At 43.0% G+C, this 21,344-nt stretch overlaps 1 protein-coding gene across 3 annotated transcripts in view; it reads right to left on the reverse strand.

Annotated features, from left to right (window-relative positions):
* myo1cb (myosin Ic, paralog b) overlaps window positions 1-21,344 on the reverse strand; it is a 103,760-nt gene that overhangs the window by 48,170 nt on the left and 34,246 nt on the right. Inside the window, exon 1 of one of the 3 annotated variants that reach the window (XM_060944218.1) lies at window positions 12,558-12,698. The exons of the other annotated variants lie outside the window; for them this stretch is intronic. Within the exon in view, the coding sequence (XP_060800201.1) occupies window positions 12,558-12,560 (3 nt within the window). The 5' untranslated portion in view covers window positions 12,561-12,698. Of the gene's footprint in view, window positions 1-12,557; window positions 12,699-21,344 lie in introns of those variants that run through there. 3 annotated transcript variants of the gene reach the window in all.

Consider the following 21,344-nt stretch of genomic DNA (forward strand, 5'->3'; position numbering starts at 1 on the left):
CCTTATTTCTAATCATGGATGCTTCAAAGACCCTGATCTGAGAGCTGTAACTGAGTCTCTCTCACACACACACACACACACACACACACACACACACACACTGACGAACAAATGTGCAATTATGTGCTGAAACACACACAAACACATTGTGTGAATACACCAGCTGCCAGTACTGTTGTTTTGCTATTGACACAGCAGCACCCATCCCCGAGAGAGAGAGCGAAAAAGAGAGAGAGAGCACCTGAGAGAGCATATTAATTAAGAAGCATTGAAGCAGATGCTGCTACAGCAGTAAAAGGAGAAAACAGAGGGGGAAAGAGTGAGCAGAAAGAAAAAAAAACAACAACGGAGAGGTTGAAACAGTAAACAAATGTTTTGCTAGGAAGTGACTTCACTCCCAATCCGTCATCTCACCGGCTGTACTAATAGGTCTCGTCGTTCAGCACTGGAGTCAGGCCCCTCTGTCTCTGTCTGTCTTTCACTAGCTTTGTCAGTCATTCTCTCCCAGCATTGTTTTGCTTCCACTCCCAGACATAGTACAGGATGACAATGCTGAAAGATCTACATCAATAAGCTATGATATCATTCTCTAAACAAAGCCCTATCGTGTCATTTGCTCATGTCCATACCACAGTTAAATCATCTGGGTGTATCCTCCAGTGGCTAGGTGCTTGCTCATATAAGAAAAGCACCTAGCCCTGCAATATTAGAGCAGAAAATTTTCTGCATGCACGATAAAGCCCAGAGCTATGGCAGAAGTGAAATGGGCCCAGGAGAGTTACTAAGCAACAGGCATGCTGTTCTGCTCCAGAGCCTCCTTGGATACATATAGATCTGTGCTCCAGCTCATATACAAGAGCTGTTTAAATGTAAAGATGTCCCTGCGATTGTCCTCAACTACAGTCAGCTGCTCTCCTGTCTGTACATTAAAGGAACAGTCCACCGTACTTCCATAATGAAATATGCTCTTATCTGAATTGAGACGAGCTGCTCCGTACCTCTCCGAGCTTTGCGTGACCTCCCAGTCAGTCAGACGCAGTCAGACGCGCTGTCACTCCTGTTAGCAATGTAGCTAGGCTCAGCATGGCCAATGGTATTTTTTGGGGCTGTAGTTAGATGTGACCAAACTCTTCCGCGTTTTTCCTGTTTACATAGGTTTATATGACCAGTGATATGAAACAAGTTCAGTTACACAAATTGAAACGTAGCGATTTTCTATGCTATGGAAAGTCCGCACTATAATGACAGGCGTACTAACACCTTCTGCGCGCTTCGGCGGTGCATTGATATGGAGCTCAGATATCAATGCGCTGCCGAAGCGCGCAGAAGGTGTTAGTACGCCTGTCATTATAGTGCGGACTTTCCATAGCATAGAAAATCGCTACGTTTCAATTTGTGTAACTGAACTTGTTTCATGTCACTGGTCATATAAACCTATGTAAACAGGAAAAACGTGGAAGAGTTTGGTCACATCTAACTACAGCCCCAAAAAATACCATTGGCCATGCTGAGCCTAGCTACATTGCTAACAGGAGTGACAGCGCGTCTGACTGCGTCTGACTGACTGGGAGGTCGCGCAAAGCTCGGATAGGTACGGAGCAGCTCGTCTCAATTCAGATAAAAGCATATTTCATTATGGAAGTACGGTGGACTGTTCCTTTAAGACTCATGAGTTTAATCTCTCGGAGGACGAAAAGGCCAAATATCAGTTGTAGAGCTGCACAAAATTTAGTAGTCATGCAAGTCAAGTTTAAAAATCAACTGCTCAGCACAACTTTGAGAACAGCAAGCTGTTTGGAAGCATTGGAGAAAATAATCCCTTCCTATTATTGTAAATATTTACTTGAGTTCATGAAGGGCGCCAATAATTCTGGAGGACATTGCATTTTGTTCAAACTTAGATTTGAAACATTTTATATTGTGTTAACAGATGCTTTCCTAGCTCTGTTAAAAGTGCATTTTAATTAAATGTAGTCTCGGGGCATCTGATACACTATGTGGCCAAAATTTTGTGGACACCGGACTATCACGCTCATCTGTTGTTTTTCCCCAAACTGTTGGCACAACGTTGGACGCACACAATTGTATAGAATGCTTTAGTATGTTGTAACGTTAAGATTTCCCTTCACTGGAACTAAGAGACTCAAACCTGTTCCAATGCCCCGTGCACAAAGTGGGCTCCATGAAGACGTGGTTTCCCAAGGTTGAACTGGAAGAACTTTAGTGACTGACCGAGCCCTGACCTCAACCCCAGTGAACACTTTTGGGATGAGCTGGAATGCAGGGGCGCAGATATGTTTTTTGAACTGGGGGGGACAAAGCTGCCAGCAAACCAACCCCAACCCCACCCCCACCCCCAACATGTGTTGTGCGAGGAATATACTCTGATGCACACTGTGCAAAGTGTAAGCCAGTGCATCCTGACTTTCTAACTATGCCTGTGTGTTGTGTGAGCGGCAGTCAGTCAACAACTCTTTGCAAAGTTTCCTTATGAAACAATATGCTCGCTGAAATTATGGCAGGGAATGCCAGATTAAACATTAAAACTGCCTTCTGAGCACTGTATCTACAGGCTGCCACCGAAAGAAGGAGGCTACCAGAAAGGCATCTCTACTCCATACGATTTTACTTTCACTACGACATTACTTTGAACAGACTATCAAAAAATTGCAAGGTGATATGATAAAGTAAGGCACAGTTTACTTACAGTCGTTGTTTTTTAAAAAACGATGCAATCATTTTCTGCCTTTTCGGTTTGGCACCCTTCATCATGCCGTGCTGGGGTCCTGAACTAGGAGCTGTCCCCGATATGCCTGTCAAACTTGTTGTGGGTAACCATAGCAACCAAGCTCGAGCTCGCAACCTGTGCAGTCTGCGCAGCTCAACCAACCGAATATCAGTCTTTGTTTTGTTTTATGTGAGTTGTTGCAACTATGTATGTACTGCTGTGCACCTCAATAAACCGAATGGTAATTAGTCTTTTGATTTTTCCGTGAGGTTTGCCTTATGCAAAGAAAGACAGCATAGACGTTTTTTCCTCCCTATAAGTGGGGGGGACCGAACGAGGTGAATTTAAATCTGGGTGGGACGAATCCCACCCGTCCCACCCTCTATCTGCGCCCGTGCTGGAATGGTGAGTGCACTCCAGGGCCTTCTCACCTAACATCAGTGCCTGACTTCACTAATGCTCTTTTGGCTGAACGGGCACAAATCCCAACAGCTATATTCCCAAATTTAATGAAAAGTCTCCCCAAAAAAGTGGAGTTTATTATAACAGCAAAGGGAGGATTAAATCTGGAATGGGATGTTCAACAAGCACATATAAGTGTGATGGTCAGGTGTGCACAAACTTTTGACCACACAGTGTATCAGACGCCCTGAGACTACATTTAATTCAAATGTACTTTTAACGGAACTAGGAAAGCATATGTAAATACAATATAAAATGTTTCAAATCTATGTTTGAACACTATGCAGTGCCCTCCAGAATTATTGGCACCCTTCATGAAATCAAGCAAATATTCACAATAATAGGAAGGGATTCTTTTCTCCAATGCTTCCAAACGGCTTGCTGTTATGAAAGTTGTATTGAGCAGCTGATTTTTAAACTTGACCTCCACAACAATTAAATTTTGTGCAGTTCTACAACTGATATTTGGGATTTTCCCCCTCCATCACCATCCTCCTGACTCTGTAGGAAGACAATGCACTTGTGGCTCCAATTCCTGGCAAATTTACAACTGGTTCAGATCTCTGAAATGTTTTTGTGGTAGCCAAAATTCTACTTTTTGTTAAATCAAAGCTGAAAAGTTTTTCCTGTTGTTTGAGTAGGAACTTTAAGTCAGTGTGTGTAATGTTTAATTTTATACAGTACTTTTGCTAATTTTATGAAGGGTGCCCATCAGTCTCGACGGGCATTATAACTGGTTTGGTTTCTGTAGGTGGAAAGTTTAACTATGAAAATCCCCATTAGCTACAACAAATAAATATGTTTCAAAAATGTTGAACTATTATATTTGAATTGTTGATTTATATTCATAAAATAAATGTGCACTGCATTTATAATGGAGGGAAAGTGCACTTTTTTAAACATTCGGACAAGACCCTGTCTGAAAAAAAAAAAAAGAGTCTGGTATCCCATGACCTAATCTTTGAAAAATGCTATGCATGCATTTTTATGCTATGCATTTCATGGTTGCAGGACACAATTATACAAACTAAATTGATGCCTTTTTACTCTGAAACAGCTTTTAATTCATTCTTGCCAAACTAGAATCTAAAAGATGCATGAAGGAGTGCCTTCGTGCACATGCAAACTTTATTTTTCAATGCAAATTTGAACCACAGTCGCTGGTGACCGTAAAACCTGAGTCAACCAAAGAATCAAAATCAGTTCAAGGTCATGAAAAGCATCAGAGGGCTTCATTTTAGGATTAATTCAAGATGATCAGAGTTTGAATGACCTTAGGCGGTCGAACAATGCACACCCTACTGTGCTATGCTGCTGCTTTATCCTTCCACCTCCGTGCAGTTGCTCACTGGTGCAGAGGAGAGTAGAATTTCACACAGCACTCCAGAGAGCCTTGTGCACTTGGGGCCCTGCAGGGAGTGTGTGTAAGCATGTGTGCGTGCTTGAAGAACCAGAGACCTAGGGTCCTTAAGGACCTGGTCATGGCTCACAGAGCTTGTTAGAGCTTGTTATCATGCCATCTTTTTTGACAAATGCTCTCTGGCAGCTAAGAGGGAAAGCACTTTGTTAAAGCAATAAAACCATGGAACTCAGCTAAAACATGATGGACAAGAAAGAAATTCCCAAGGTCTCAAGTCGATTTCTCTCTTCTTCTTTAGATGATTGCTGCACTACTGTATTGTTCCTAGATGGAGTATAGTTTTGCTTTCCTGCTCCCACCCCATACCTCCTTCCCCGTCGGCACCAATCTTCCAGGCTGCTTTGCTATTTGGTCGTCGTTTTTTCCAAGTCAAGCATAAGGAAAAAAGTGATGACAGACACAAACTGGCAGGAGAAGACTGTCAAATTCTTAGCGAGTCCCTTTTCCTGCAAGTTTCTCTTTTTTGCTCCTTGCTCTTCTTTCTGTATCTCTGCTGAACTTGTGCAGAGCCGAAACCCGCAGGGACTTGAGGGAACCAGAAGGCAGTACTTCTTAAACAATGATTGCTCTTTTTCTGACCTTCCTGGAGTTTAACCTCTGCATGTTGAAAAGTGCTTGTGAAAAAAATTCTAAACAATTGGTGCCTGGTATACAAATGGGTGACGTGAAATCTGAAAAGTCATAACTCTGTCTCGTGCTTCTCACATTACAAAGACATCAATAACCTTTGGAAGAGAAAGCAAGGAATGGAAATGAATTACATCTTATAGGCATTTTAGTTAGAATAACATCACAAAAAAAAAAAAGAGTCAGCCTTTAGGAACTTTCATACCGTACTATTTAAGAAAAGACTGAATACACTCATCATCTGGTTACTTCAGCAATTCTTGCAAAACAGGATAGTATATAGCCTCATAAATATCTCTAGAACAGTACGCATTTCTCCATAGTCAGAAAAAAGGCTGATAGGAAACAGAAGATGAAGACGTCACATTCTTGTCAGGCTTTAAGAGATATGCAGCGCATCAGTAAATTAGTGCGTTCTGATATATTTCTCAAGCATGGCCAAACCTTTCTTCATTTATGATAAACCTTAGAAAAGCAGCACATTTTCATAAACTGAGTCTGCCTCACGTGTCATTCCACTGTGCCCGTCTTCACTTGAACACTATATGTGCATATTGCTGAACTGCTGCTTATAAGTAAAGCAAGTCAGAGACTCTCTCTATGTCTGATGAGCTGGTGCGACCCTTAGGCTATTCACATTCTACAGATGATTTCTTCACGTTTCATGGGAAACGATAGAGAGCTTGCTTTTCAGGTCACTACACATGGCTATACAGAAGAAGGTTTTGGCTTACACACTTCCCTGAAGCTGAATTTCCACAGTGGCTCATTAACTTCACAGTGTTGCTCTTTCCCTAGATGTATGATGAAAACGAGTGTGTATGTGCTAATCCTGCACGGCACACCCAGCTAGTGACTGTCAGAGTAACGGGAAAAGTTACCATGCAGGTGTGACATGCTGCACTTCAGCAAGTGAAAGTACAACCCCGATTCCAAAAAAGTTGGGACAAAGGACAAATTGTAAATAAAAACGGAATGCAATAATTTACAAATCTCAAAAACTGATATTGTATTCACAATAGAACATAGACAACATATCAAATGTCGAAAGTGAGACATTTTGAAATTTCATGCCAAATATTGATGAAATTTCATGACAGCAACAGGGGCAATAAGAGGCTGGAAAAGTTAAAGGTACAAAAAAGGAACAGCTGGAGGACCAAATTGCAACTCATTAGGTCAATTGGCAATAGGTCATTAACATGACTGGGTATAAAAAGAGCATCTTGGAGTGGCAGCAGCTCTCAGAAGTAAAGATGGGAAGAGGATCACCAATCCCCCTAATTCTGCACCGACAAATAGTGGAGCAATATCAGAAAGGAGTTCGACAGTGTAAAATTGCAAAGAGTTTGAACATATCATCATCTACAGTGCATAATATCATCAAAAGATTCAGAGAATCTGGAAGAATCTCTGTGCGTAAGGGTCAAGGCCGGAAAACCATACTGGGTGCCCGTGATCTTCGGGCCCTTAGACGGCACTGCATCACATACAGGCATGCTTCTGTATTGGAAATCACAAAATGGGCTCAGGAATATTTCCAGAGAACATTATCTGTGAACACAATTCAGCGTGCCATCCGCCGTTGCCAGCTAAAACTCTATAGTTCAAAGAAGAAGCCGTATCTAAACATGATCCAGAAGCGCAGACGTCTTCTCTGGGCCAAGGCTCATTTAAAATGGACTGTGGCAAAGTGGAAAACTGTTCTGTGGTCAGACGAATCAAAATTTGAAGTTCTTTATGGAAATCAGGGACGCCATGTCATTCGGACTAAAGAGGAGAAGGACGACCAAAGTTGTTATCAGCGCTCAGTTCAGAAGCCTGCATCTCTGATGGTATGGGGTTGCATTAGTGCGTGTGGCATGGGCAGCTTACACATCTGGAAAGACACCATCAATGCTGAAAGGTATATCCAGGTTCTAGAGCAACATATGCTCCCATCCAGACAACGTCTCTTTCAGGGAAGACCTTGCATTTTCCAACATGACAATGCCAAACCACATACTGCATCAATTACAGCATCATGGCTGCGTAGAAGAAGGGTCCGGGTACTGAACTGGCCAGCCTGCAGTCCAGATCTTTCACCCATAGAAAACATTTGGCGCATCATAAAACGGAAGATATGACAAAAAAGACCTAAGACAGTTGAGCAACTAGAATCCTACATTAGACAAGAATGGGTTAACATTCCTATCCCTAAACTTGAGCAACTTGTCTCCTCAGTCCCCAGACGTTTACAGACTGTTGTAAAGAGAAAAGGGGATGTCTCACAATGGTAAACATGGCCTTGTCCCAACTTTTTTGAGATGTGTTGTTGTCATGAAATTTAAAATCACCTAATTTTTCTCTTTAAATGATACATTTTCTCAGTTTAAACATTTGATATGTCATCTATGTTCCATTCTGAATAAAATATGGAATTTTGAAACTTCCACATCATTGCATTCCGTTTTTATTTACAATTTGTACTTTGTCCCAACTTTTTTGGAATTGGGGTTGTACAAAGTACAGTACAAGAAATCCCCCCCCCACACACAAGAAATCTAGGCCAATTTTTAGAATTCATCAAGAGATAATATAAACTGCATCAATTTACTAACAACATTGTTTCATATTTTGCACTCATTTGCGAGACTGTTACTTATAAGATATTAAAGTTAAGGTTAGGGATAAGGGCAAGTCTAACATTTCGAAATCAGGGCCTTTGCATTCTTTATTCATCAATACATTACTTAAATGAGATGTGTTAGTTTGAAATTCACATCCATCCATCCATTATCTGTAGCTGCTTATCCTGTCCTACAGGGTCACAGGCAAGCTGGAGCCTATCCCAGCTGACTATGGGCGAAAGGCGGGGTACACCCTGGACAAGTCACCAGGTCATCATAGGGCTGACACACAGACAACCATTCGCGCTCACATTCACACCTACGGTCAATTTAGAGTCACCAGTTAACCTAACCTGCATGTCTTTGGACTGTGGGGGAAACCGGAGCACCTGGAGGAAACCCACGTGGATACGGGGAGAACATGCAAACTCCACACAGAAAGGCCCTCGTCGGCCGCTGGGCTCGAACCCAGGACCTTCTTGCTGTGAGGTGACAGCGCTAACCACTACACCACCGTGCCGCCCTTGAAATTCACATATTACACTGAAAAATATTATAAACATCCTGATCTCACACCAAGTGCTTCAATTTTAAAAACTGCTAAACAAGCTGCGGCAAGCTTTTACAGGAAAATAATCAACCGTGAAGATTCAGAGTTTCATGTCTCAACGTGCTTCAACACTAAATGTTTTTATTAATTAAAGAACGCCGTGTTATCTTTTTCTTACATTTATTGTAACATTTAATGTTGTGGAATATTCATGAAAGAGGTAGTTCGTGTTATCGCTTGTTATTAAACCACAGATGGCACGGTGGTGTAGTGGGTAACACTGTCGTCTCACAGCAAGAAGGTTCTAGGTTCGAACCCAGTGGCTTGATCTCCGGATGATCCAGTTTTCCCTACAGTTCAAAGACATGCGGTTAGGTTAACATGGGGTGGCCTTAGGCTGAAATGTCCTTGAACAAGGCACCTAACTGCTCCATGGATGCTGTAGCATGGCTGCCCAATGCTCTGGGTATGTGTGTGTGTGTTCACTGCTTCAGCTGGGTTAAATGCAGAGATGAATTTCACTATGTTTAAGTATACGTGTGATAAATAAAGTTCTTCTATACACAGTCGTTCTATAAAAAGCCTCTTTTTTCTCTCTCAAAAAATATAGAAACTGAAAAGAGCAAAGCCGTTCTTCCTTCCTGAAGACTTTCCCGTGTCTAAGCACTTTATGTCTGACTGTTAAAACTTCATTTTTAATGTTTATGTGCAGTGTCCATCCTACAAAACCCTGTGTAATTTATTACTACAGAAACAATAACATGCGCATTTAAACCGTCATTTAAACTACCGTCAGAGCTGCTCTTATACAAAGCACTGTGGTATCAACAGTCTTAAAGGTCCCATGGCATGAAATTTTCACTTTCTGAGGTTTTTTAACGTTAAAATGAGTTCCTCTGACCTTCTTAAGTCACCCCAGTGGCTAGAAATGTCATAATGTGTAAACCAAACTATGCCCACCCTTTGTCAACATTTGAGAATGGCGCGTCAAAATGGCACGTTGATAGGCTCTTCCCTTTACTATGTCAGCAAGGGAGATGATCCCCACGCCCCCCCCTCTGGATTCCCACCCACTGTATGGATTGCCCGCCCAGCTCAAAAGTTGCCACCATAGATACATCACTTCAATTTTGTAGTGAGGAGACCATAGAGGACACAACAACATGGCACCACCTAAGCGAGCGAAACATGGAAATTGTGCTGTACATGGATGTGACAACACAGAAAGGAGTCTGTTTTTACTGCCGACGGGAGAGCCCCTGAAGACGCAGTGGCTTAATTTTATTTACTCCAATAATACGCTGTCGAGTCTACCTAAGACGGTGTATGTTTGTCGGAAGCATTTTCCTGATGAATGTTTCCACAACTTGGAACAGTACAGGGCAGGTTTTGCACATCAACTGTCACTGAAGCCTGGGTCCGTACCAAGCATCCCTGCCACATCAGCCACAAACATCGAACAAGTAAGTGTATAACTGTTAAGTCGTTTTGCCGTGTTTTAAAATCGGTGCGTTAGCCTTGCAATGGCTACATTAGCTGTGCAGCTAACCGCTTCCTGCAGTTAGCCAGGTACTCTGTGCTACAAAACCAAAAAGCATGCAGCATGCTCGAAAGCTTGGACTGTTGCTTGACCTGCCATTGCTACTGTTCACACACAGGTAGCATGCCCACACCTTGGTCAAGCCCCTCCCCCTCCCCCCATGGCCCGCCCCCACCCTCTACCCTTCCCCGCCTCCATGCTTCTCATTAACAAAACAACGCACTGGGAAAAGGGCTGAAATGGGGCTTTCTCCCAGGAGGCTATATCTACGTGCCAAGGGTTCATTTCGAGAAAGGCTGCGGATATAACATCCGGAAACCTCCACGAGCCCGTTTAAAGCATCAACAAACCACCATGCCATGGGTCCTTTAAATGTTGTCATCTCTTAACCACCACCACATGAAACTGGCCTTAAGGAAATAAATACAAACTTGTTTTGATGAACATTTACAATTTGCAAAGGATGAACTCCTATATAAAAACCAAATGGGATCTAGAATAAAAACAGCTCTTGGCAGTGAACACATTCTCGTGAATGAGCAGATGCATTTTAGGCCAACTTGCTAGACAATGCTCTGTATTCACGGCAAGCTTACGCTCCACTCAGCCTTCCCAGAATAAGATGAAGAACAAACGCTAATGCAGTGCAGACTGTTCGTCTGTTGCTTCTCATTTGTCATTCAGTTAAATTCAACATTTTTAAAAAAAAGTTGCATCACTTCAGGTTAGGGTACAGCATGCCTGCGGCGTCATGAGATGTACAGCTGAGATGAGGATCGATCTGTGAGGTGCGTGAGGTATGCTGACCTCAGGCTGGAATCTCAGTCGAAACTACACACACACAGGCATGTCAGTCTGGCTTTAAACCGGATATAACTGACAAATGAGTGTCATTCATCTCGCTCAGCAACACGCACCTACTTTAAATGCAGAACAGAAATGTTAAGAATTCTACTTAAAAACAGTCTTATTTTAAACTCATGTTTTTAAATGAAACATAATTACTTCAACGTAGGGCGGTACGGTGGTGTAGTGGTTAGTGCTGTCGCCTCACAGCAAGAAGGTCCGGGTTCGAGCCCTGTGGCCGGCGAGGGCCTTTCTGTGTGGAGTTTGCATGTTCTCCCCGTGGGTTTCCTCCGGGTGCTCCGGTTTCCCCCACAGTCCAAAGACATGCAGGTTAGGTTAACTGGTGACTCTAAATTGACCGTAGGTGTGAATGTGAGTGTGAATGGTTGTCTGTGTCTATGTGTCAGCCCTGTGATGACCTGGCGACTTGTCCAGGGTGTACCCCGCCTTTCGCCCGTAGTCAGCTGGGATAGGCTCCAGCTTGCCTGCGACCCTGTAGAACAGGATAAAGCGGCTAGAGATAATGAGATGAGATGAGATAATCAGTAAAAATATTGGTAAACTATACTAATATCGTATTGATGAGATGTTTTGAATATCTGTGTAGACTGATTTGTGTGTATTAAATCACAGAATCACATACTGTAGTGGTATATTAAGCACCTGATCGTGTTTACGTTTTGAATTTAAAAGCTTCTAATGTACCTAAGAAGCATCTGATACAGACTGATTCATGTTTAGAAAGATTATGAATACTGAGTAAAATGATTAGGCTTATCATTTTCATCAGCCTTATTTCAACACCCTTTCGCTTCTCTATCCTTAACTCGCTGCACATCAGCACTTTTCAGACACCGTGTGCTTATTCTATAGCACTGAATCACTGTGATCCCAGGGGTGCAATCAAATTAAATTGGCAAAAATCACTCAAACTCTTGTTGAAAGCCGGAGAAGAAAGGTCACAGTCTTGTTAAAACGTTTCTGTGTATGCAATCGGACATACCTAGTCATTTCAACCAATCGGTGCTCGCTGAAAGGTGCGTCCTGATCAGGTTTGATGGCACTACGAGACAGTGAAAGCTCGGCAGGTGAGTTTTTCTATTAGCACCTGGAAGGTTTCGAGTTCAAATCCCAGACCCTCAGCTGTATGCTTGGATTTGATTCTGCCTCATTTGAAAGCTGCTTTGGATAAGTGCCTACCAAATGTATGGATGTAAATGACAACAGGATCTACTGTAGCCTAAAACAGCAAGTGAGATCACACACACACACACAGGAAGAAACACACAGCCTACTGAAACTGAGAGGAATTTAATTAGCATTTCATTACTCTCTCTATTCAACTCTCTCAGACAATTCTCCAGAGATACGCTGGCTGTACTTTGTGATGGTGCATGCATGCGGGTGCACACACACACACACACACACACACACACACCAGCTGACTAAACTGATTGGTATGATAAAGAAGACAGATTTGGAGAGCTACCCAAGTAACTGAAAACTTCAAAAAGAGCAGCTTTTAGGCTAAGAAGATCATTTACGACATGAAACAGCATCCGTGGAACAAACCACCGTAGTCACAATATGGTAGGCAAGGTCCTCATTCACAAGAGACAATATGTTAGAAATGAAAAAATGTTAAACACACTCTCCCAGTCCACATCCAGAGCAGTTAGCACGGCTCAGTAATGTTCACTTCAATGCTTCCATATCATTTCAGCACACAAGTAAACAGTTAAAAAGTTTTTCACTGGACACAGATTAGTTCTTACCATTGCTCAATACTTCGATTTTCCTTCTTTTCCAGTGTACCGCTCTAGGTTTCTTTTTCCAAAACAATTCTCCTTGTCAGAGATGTCACACAAAACCTTCTTATAGCAACACTTCAGCTGCCATTTCTTCTTCTGGTATCCCTTTCCTCCTTTTTCTCCTCTATATTCGATCTCCCTCCTTCTCTTTTTCTCTCACTCCACAGAGGTGCAAGTCCCTAAGAAAAGTGACACACTCCCCCTCCTCCTCTCCTCCCTCTCTCCCACCCTCCCATACCTTGCCCCCTTCACTCGTACACACTTGATCTCTCAGACTGCTCTCCTCCTGCGCTGCACTCAAAGTCAGGTCAGAGCTTTTCAACAGCATTTAACACACCAAGGCATGAGGCTCAAATGTGGCCCCGATGGCCCACAGCGAGTGGGAATGAGATCGGGAATGCACACATACAGCAAAATAAGGAGGAATTTGGGATAAAGACTTCCATGAAAAGGCTGCATTCAGCATTAAGTGCATTAAATGTATTAAATTTATTCAGAGATTATGCCAAGTATTCCCCCTCCTTCCTTCCTTCGTTTCTACATCCCTGTGCTTCTGTCAGCACAGGTTTTGCTAGCAGAAGCAGATTTACAGCAGTAAATCAGATTTAAGGCTGATTAATGCACCGTTCAGAGATCGTGCCAAATGCATATTTATCCACAATTATTACACGGTTTTGTTGAATACTTGATTCTGATCGGTCAGTTACAGCATTCTACAGTCTGTTATTTCTGTACAACAGACCACTGATGTGTAACAGACTGTTGCTGTGGACCACATCAATAACAGAAACAATAAAATCTCATCTCATCTCATTATCTCTAGCCGCTTTATCCTTCTACAGGGTCGCAGGCAAGCTGGAGCCTATCCCAGCTGACTACGGGCGAAAGGCGGGGTACACCCTGGACAAGTCGCCAGGTCATCACAGGGCTGACACATAGACACAGACAACCATTCACACTCACATTCACACCTACGGTCAATTTAGAGTCACCAGTTAACCTAACCTGCATGTCTTTGGACTGTGGGGGAAACCGGAGCACCCGGAGGAAACCCACGCGGACACGGGGAGAACATGCAAACTCCGCACGGAAAGGCCCTCGCCAGCTCGAACCCAGGACCTTCTTGCTGTGAGGCGACAGCGCTAACCACTACACCACCGTGCCGCCCAACAATAAAATCATTTTTAAAATAAATAAATCATTTTAAAATCAATACTTTGTGGCTAATTATTGATTTGTGGTATAATGTAAAGTGAGCCAATCGTTATTGCCAAATAAACCCCTTCAGCCCCTTCAGGGTGATGTATTTCGCAAATAATAATTGGCTCACTGTACATTATCCCTTACCTCACTTATCTTTTAAAAGAGTTTCTTTATCCAGCACTCCAAACCATCATACCTGTAGCAATTTCTGCTCTTCCAGCATAGATCCGTCTTATAGCACAGACATACATGAAACAATAAATTGGAAAACAGAAAATGTGAACTGTCTATGGGGAATGCCATGGCCCAAAGGTGAGAGAAGCAGCTTTGAGACCAAAAGGTCACCAGTTCGAGTCCCTGGACCAGCAGGAATGGCTGAAGTGCCCTTGAGCAAGGCACCTAACCCCCAACTGCTCCCCAGGCCGCTCTGGGTATGTTGTACATTGCTCTGGATAAGAGCGTCTGCTAAATACCTGTAATGTGATGTCTAGAAGATTCCAGAGGAATGGAATCTTAAAACTGGGAGTGCCCAAGCCTGGTCCTGCATCTCTACTGTACTTAAATTATTAGTGTGTGGCTGGACAGTGGTGTAAGTGGTTAGCGCTGTCGCCCCACAGTAAGAAGATTCTGGGTTCGAGCCCCGTGGCTGACAGAGGGGCCTTTCTGTGTGGAGTTTGCATGTTCTCCCCGTGTCTGCGTGGGTTTCCTCCGGGTGCTCAGATTTCCCCCACAGTCCAAAGACATGCGGTTAGGTTAATATGGGACGGCCTTGGGCTGAGGTGCCCTTGAGTGAGGCACCCGACTGCTCCCCGGGCACTGTTAGCATGGCTGCTCACTGCTCTGCGTATGTGTGTGTGGTCATTGCTCACATGTGTGTGTTCACTGCTTCAGATGGGTTAAATGCAGAGAGGAATTTCACAAGCGTGTGATGAATAAAGTTCTTCTTCTTCTTCTAAACTATTACATATACACACTTAAAAGCAGAATGGCAGCTGCAAATAAAAGGGGGTGTGCCACTCTGTGTAATCATCTGACATGACTGTCACTGAATCTACAAGTGCTGCATGACTCTACAGTCTGATCTAGAAAGAAATCAGCCTCAGCTTCGCTTCTGCATAGCGTCCTGTGTATGACGACTGGCAGTGGTGTTGTGCTTGTTACCACAAAGGTCCAAAATAATCCAGTTTAAAGGGGCCGGCTCACCCTTTCCAGAAGCCTCTGTACTAAATAACGAGTCGCTTTTTTTCGATGCCAGTGATATTCCATATTTGGTTGGGTTATATTTGAAAAAACAAACAAACAAACAATCTGCAACAAAGAAATGACATCCTAGGCAACAGATCATAAACTAATGTGAAACTGAAGCTATTTTTTCAAAGCAGTTGCATTTTAAATTCCTTTCACCAATCTATTCCCTTTTCGTATGGTTAGTCCACTGTAACGGACCAAGCAAATGGATGAAGGACAAAAGAAAGAATATACCAGAAATAATGTGTGCTTTTTATTAGCAAAGGTTTTCTTGTAAGGGCTTGGTATTCAGCTAGATCAGTGCGGGCACACGAAGACAGCTAGCAGAGTAGCAATGCCATGCTTTCAAAACGCAGTGGCCTGCATATAAACAAAAACAGCAAATTGGATTTTGGGAATGATGAGCTGGCCCCTTTAAGATATTTGTTAACAGCAAATAATCTAATGCCAATGTCAAAAATTAGTTGGGACGTAGCCCATGTATTTATACGAACCACACCTGACTCTATCCATTCATTATGGGGTATAACTAATCAGTTATTTTGATGGAACGTTGCTCTGCAGTGCACCTAATGTCTAGGAGCTGAGTTAGATCCATTTTATGGCACAGTTTGATAAAGACAGGATTGTTTGATTTACAGCTTTAGCCATAAAACGTTAGATCTGTTTGATAGACTCTGACGCAACGAGGACATGCAGATAAAGAAGATGTAGACAAAGGATATGTGAATGAAGAAAAATAGCTAGAACTGGAATATCGTCTGTGCAATGCAAATCATTTACAAAAAAAAAGGTGTGTGTGTGGAGAGAGAGAAAGAAATGGTAGAATGCCAGCAGAACTGTTCATCTCATCTCATTATCTCTAGCTGCTTTATCCTTCTACAGGGTCGCAGGAGCCTATCCCAGCTGACTACGGGCGAAAGGCAGGGTACACCCTGGACAAGTCGCCAGGTCATCACAGGGCTGACACATAGACACAGACAACCATTCACACTCACATTCACACCTACAGTCAATTTAGAGTCACCAGTTAACCTAACCTGCATGTCTTTGGACTGTGGGGGAAACCGGAGCACCCGGAGGAAACCCACGCGGACACGGGGAGAACATGCAAACTCCGCACAGAAAGGCCCTCGTCGGCCACGGGGCTCGAACCCAGGACCTTCTTGCTGTGAGGCGACAGCGCTACCCACTACACCACCGTGCCGCCAGAACTGTTCATAAATCATTAATTATCGTATTTTCCATCAGTCGAATTCTACCTTGTGGGAACCATATAAAAAAGTTAGAGGTTCTGGATCAGAAAAACAAAATAAAACCGACAACTCAGGACACAACTGTTTCTCCTTTGCTACCATGCATAACAGAATAATCCACCTGTTACATATAAACACAGTTTGATTTTACCATCTTTATGAGCTGCTCCCACTGACGTTTTTATTATAGTGGCTTAACCATTTTATCCCTACACCTACTTCTAACCTTAACCTCAGTCACAGTAACCAAAGCGAAATCGTTTGTCTACTTTGGTTTCAAACCATAAAAGCTGCGGTTTTTTCTTTATGGCGATCAGTGAAATGTCTCCATTCCTATAGTGCAATCAAGGAGGACATCTGATTCTCAAAAAGATAAAATCGCACACTGGTTTTACTGTCTTTGTGAGGTAGTGACTTCATCTAAATGGTATGCTGAACCGTACCCAATCTCTTTTAATCTCTTTAGCCAAAGGGAAATCTTTCGGCTATGAAAGTTTTGCAAATAAAATCAGCATGTTTTATCATTTATAAAAACAAAAAAAAACAAAACAAAAAAAGCACACCCCTTCGCCAGCACACGCACACACCATAATCAAGGTCACCATCATTGCCCTGTTCAGTAGACCAGTGCCACCTAGTGGACAAAATCCAATAATTAGAACTCAATCCAATAGCCTGATTGAATATGTTCTTGCTTCTATCATTTATATTCTGGAAAAGATGCAGAGCAACACTGTCAGTCAATGTCAAAGGGTTTCTGAGCCTCAGCTGTTTCAGCTATGTCTTGTAATATATTCTCTCTCTCTCTCTCTCTCTCTCTCTCTCTCAGAAGCAGATCCCCCGCCTGCAGGAATCTGTGTAATGTTTTCCAGACCGTGTGAGTTTCTGTTTCTTTCACTAGTAATGCATCAGAGAAAGTGCAGGGAGGAGACTAGATCAGACCTCACAGCAGCACAGAGACAATACTCAGCCACCTCCCTAAGTTTACTTATCTACACAACACATATTTGTTCAAACATTAGCTTGGGTACATGTTTACAATGCGTTTTATTTCCATAATTTTTTATTTTTTTTTTGCATGTTATCACCATTGTCAATGGCGCAGCATAGACAAACAAGCATTAACTAGAAAGCAGCCTCTTATTGGTGCTCGTGTCTTTATTCCATTCCTGCTGGTCATATCTCTTTCACTCATGAGCCGTTCCTGCCCTTTGATCACCTGCCACAAAGCTACCCAGCAATACTTAGATACAGGACAAAGCCCAAACAAGGTTGTCAAGGTCTGTCTAAAGATAGGATAAGTAAACAGAAAAAGAAGTGTCACATAACGTCCAGTCCTGTCTCTCTGTCCGTCCTGCTCTTAAATACAGCTTAGTGCCAATGACGTGGGATAGACGTGTCTGGGCGCTGAGAAGATCTTCAGCAGTGAGTGAGTCTAACCTGGGCCATGTCTCCACAGGCAGAATGAACACTCACATGTCTCCAGAGAACAGTCACATGGTGCAACATCTGTGGGAAATCACAAATTGAAACTTTTCCCCCCTCCTCCTCGCTCTAAACTCACACTCTCCTGCTCAAAGCTCACTTCCTGTCTTACTAGCTCATTCCTTCCAAAAGTATCTCACTACCTGCCTCCTCCTCCTCATCTTTCTCTTCCTCCTCCCTCTCATTTCTGAAGACTTCATGGCCTGCAACTCAGATGATAAAGCAGAGATTTCAAATAGCACCACCATATTACTTCGACACAATTTCAAGTTTCTGTGTATGTCACTGAAAGCCACTGCCTTCCCTCCTTACCCACTGCTGTTTGCAAGAGCATCTATTTTATTGTCATTATATAAACAACTGCTTAATACAGTGTAGTTGTAGACTGTCCAGTTTTCCACAGAGGCACTGAATTCACTAGTTAAACATCGCAGTGCGTTCTTGAAAGATCCTGCATTGATACAGGATAATGATCATAATCAGAATTTTATTCATTCATTCATCTTCAGGAACTGCTTTATCCTGGTCAGAGTCGTGCTGCATCCAGAGCCTATTCTGGGAAAACACTGGTTGTGTACATTCACACCTATGGGCAATTTATCTTAGCTAATGTTGCCAAAAACACTGGCATGTTTTTGGGTGGTGTAGGGAAACCGGAGAACCCTGAGGAAAGCCATACAGACACAGGGAGAACACATGAAACTCCACATAGCCAGTAATCCACACTCAGGCTTGAACTGGGGGCCCGATAGCTGTGAGGTAGCAACTCTATAATCACAAACTGAATTAAAACCAAACTCTCCAGAGATCAAGTTATCTCATCTCATTATCTCTAGCCGCTTTATCCTTCTACAGGGTCGCAGGCAAGCTGGAGCCTATCCCAGCTGACTACGGGTGAAAAGCGGGGTACACCCTGGACAAGTCGCCAGGTCATCACAGGGCTGACACATAGACACAGACAACCATTCACACTCACATTCACACCTACGGTCAATTTAGAGTCACCAGTTAACCTAACCTGCATGTCTTTGGACTGTGGGGGAAACCGGAGCACCCGGAGGAAACCCACACGGACAACATGCAAACTCCGCACAGAAAGGCCCTCGCTGGCCCCGGGGCTCGAACCCAGGACCTTCTTGCTGTGAGGTGACAGCGCTAACCACTACACCACCGTGCCGCCCCAGATCAAGTTATCATTTCTGACATATGATTGAGTGTTTTGCATATACAGAATGGCAAAAATTCAACCCAAGGCTCCACAGTTTGGTAACCATTACCCAAATAATACATATGTAAAAGTAAAGAATCACAGTGATCTAGATGAAGACATAAACACAGTAGCAAATGCAAATGATTAAGTTCTGGGGCAGACGTGCAAAATCTCTTTCTAGCTCTGAACAGCCATCTGCAACCCACACAGAGCCACATGAACCTTATCCACTTTTTTCAATGCCACATAAAACTTATTTCAAACCTGCACTGGCCTCATGTGTTGGAGATTTGTCTTCTGACGTTACGGTAAAGCTGAGAGACTCTAATTCAGACGTTCACAGCAAAACCTCTAGTGTGGATTTAATACTTAGACACTTACACTGTACATTTGTGTCCAGCTATTAAATGCTCCATTGGGGATTTTGCTGTGTAGGTGAAAATATTTGCCCTCTATAGATTACACATCTCCTTCTTTCCTCTCACTCTTTGTCTCCGCCTCCTTCCCTTCTTCTCCCTCCCGCCTCTTCTCGCTGAGCTATTTATACTGCAGCACCAAGACAAATCTATTTGTAGAAACTGTTGCACAGATGACTACGCCAGAGTAAGAGCCAGGAAACTATTCTAAAAAGCTATGAATTGCATACAGTTGCATTTTTCTTTAAAACTCTGCAAGATTTACAGGAAGACGTGAAGCAATACACAGTTATTTCTGAAGCTGGTACAGCGGTGGTGCGACTGGCTGTAATTCGAAGCATGCGGCTCACCTCCGCTTTGTCCTGCTCCATTGTAAATACAGAACCCCACAACAGACAGCAGAACAATAATAAACTCAGGCTTCTCCCTCCCGGTGATGCACAGCTGACTGCCCTGTTGCTGCCAAAGTCCAAGCTCACCTCCAACCTTTTTCTATCCAACAAGCTCTGAGAATTTAGTGTCAAGGCAAACTCCAGCTGAAAGAGTCTCTCTGTATTTATTGATGTGTCACGGCCCTGGGAGATGGTGGTGGAAGCTCAGGGAAAAAGTGTGAGAAAGCCACAGAGATCATGGACCAAAAAGGGTTGGGAAAAAAAGAACGACAAGAGAGGAGGAGGTGAAGTAGGAAGAGAAGAGATGGAACAGCAAGAGAGAGAGAGAGAGAGGGAGTTTATGGCAGCGTAGATCTGAAACTGAGGTAGGAGTTAAAGGTGCTGTCAGCGATTTTTAAGTCAGGAAAATATTGATCATTTTTGCCATTTTTTTAGTAGCAGATTCAATAAAATATCTGCTCAGTGGAAAACTCTGGTCTCGGTCGTGCCCCAGATTTAGAAAACTGGAGTATGAACTACTAACATTTAACCATCTCAGAACTCAAAGCCTCACCTGCCAATCATGTTGCCCGTCAATTCAGAAAGCTATTAGCATTTCGACATTCTGGCCTAGGCATGTGTTTTAGAGGAAACACTGAAGACAATTTTAATCCTGTGCTACAAACCCAAAATTTTGGGTTAACACCCAAAATTGTTAACTGTACCTTTAAAGACAGGTCTACTTATTTATAGATAAGCAAATGAAAATGTGTAAACAAGAAAAGGAAGTCAGGAAAAAAAACCAGAAGTCAGAAATAAGCAGGTGATCTGTTCGCTGTGATGTCAGAACAGAAGAATGTAAGCCATGTGGGTGGAAAACCGACAGCTGTGAGAAAGAAAGAAAAAGAGATGAGAAACTGCAAGAAGTGATAAGAAGAAAGGAACCAACCTCTACCCCACCCAGGTCTTGCACACAATGTGGCAATCAGAATCTATATTATTGTATTGTGGTTTACAGTACGCGTATGCAAGTCAGGAAGTTGTCATCAAGTAGATGAGTCTTAAGTCATCATTTCTCAATACAAGTGAATATGTTTACACAAAGCCTTGCTGGTTTCTCTCTATCATGCCTATCGTTTCAGGAATTTGTGTCACACATTTCACAGCATGCTAATGCAAGTGTGAAGATGGAGTTGAAGTAACATATTTCCCCTCTCCTCAAAATGCTCTGTGTGCACTGCTGTGTTTACTGGCACAGGAAGAGATCTCTTCAAAGTAGCCCATCAAATATGGGCTTAGATCCCAACTGCATGAAAGATTTTCAGTGTTTCAGTGAAAAGCCTGAATACATGCTGCTCCTGATCACACACACATACAGGAATGCACATCTCCAACGGTGCTAGTTTTTCCGCTTATCTAGCACTTTGGTTTAACTGGCGCTTCCTTAAGTGTTCCATAAAAGATATGCACCATTCCTCCCCTTTAGCGGAGCTGGAATCTAGTGGGAGGAGGTATGCTAGCCTGCAGACAAACACACACCTCTCAGCTGTCACTGCAGGGCG

Source organism: Neoarius graeffei, chromosome 17 (assembly GCF_027579695.1).
Source record: "Neoarius graeffei isolate fNeoGra1 chromosome 17, fNeoGra1.pri, whole genome shotgun sequence".
Taxonomy (NCBI): Eukaryota; Metazoa; Chordata; class Actinopteri; order Siluriformes; family Ariidae; genus Neoarius; species Neoarius graeffei.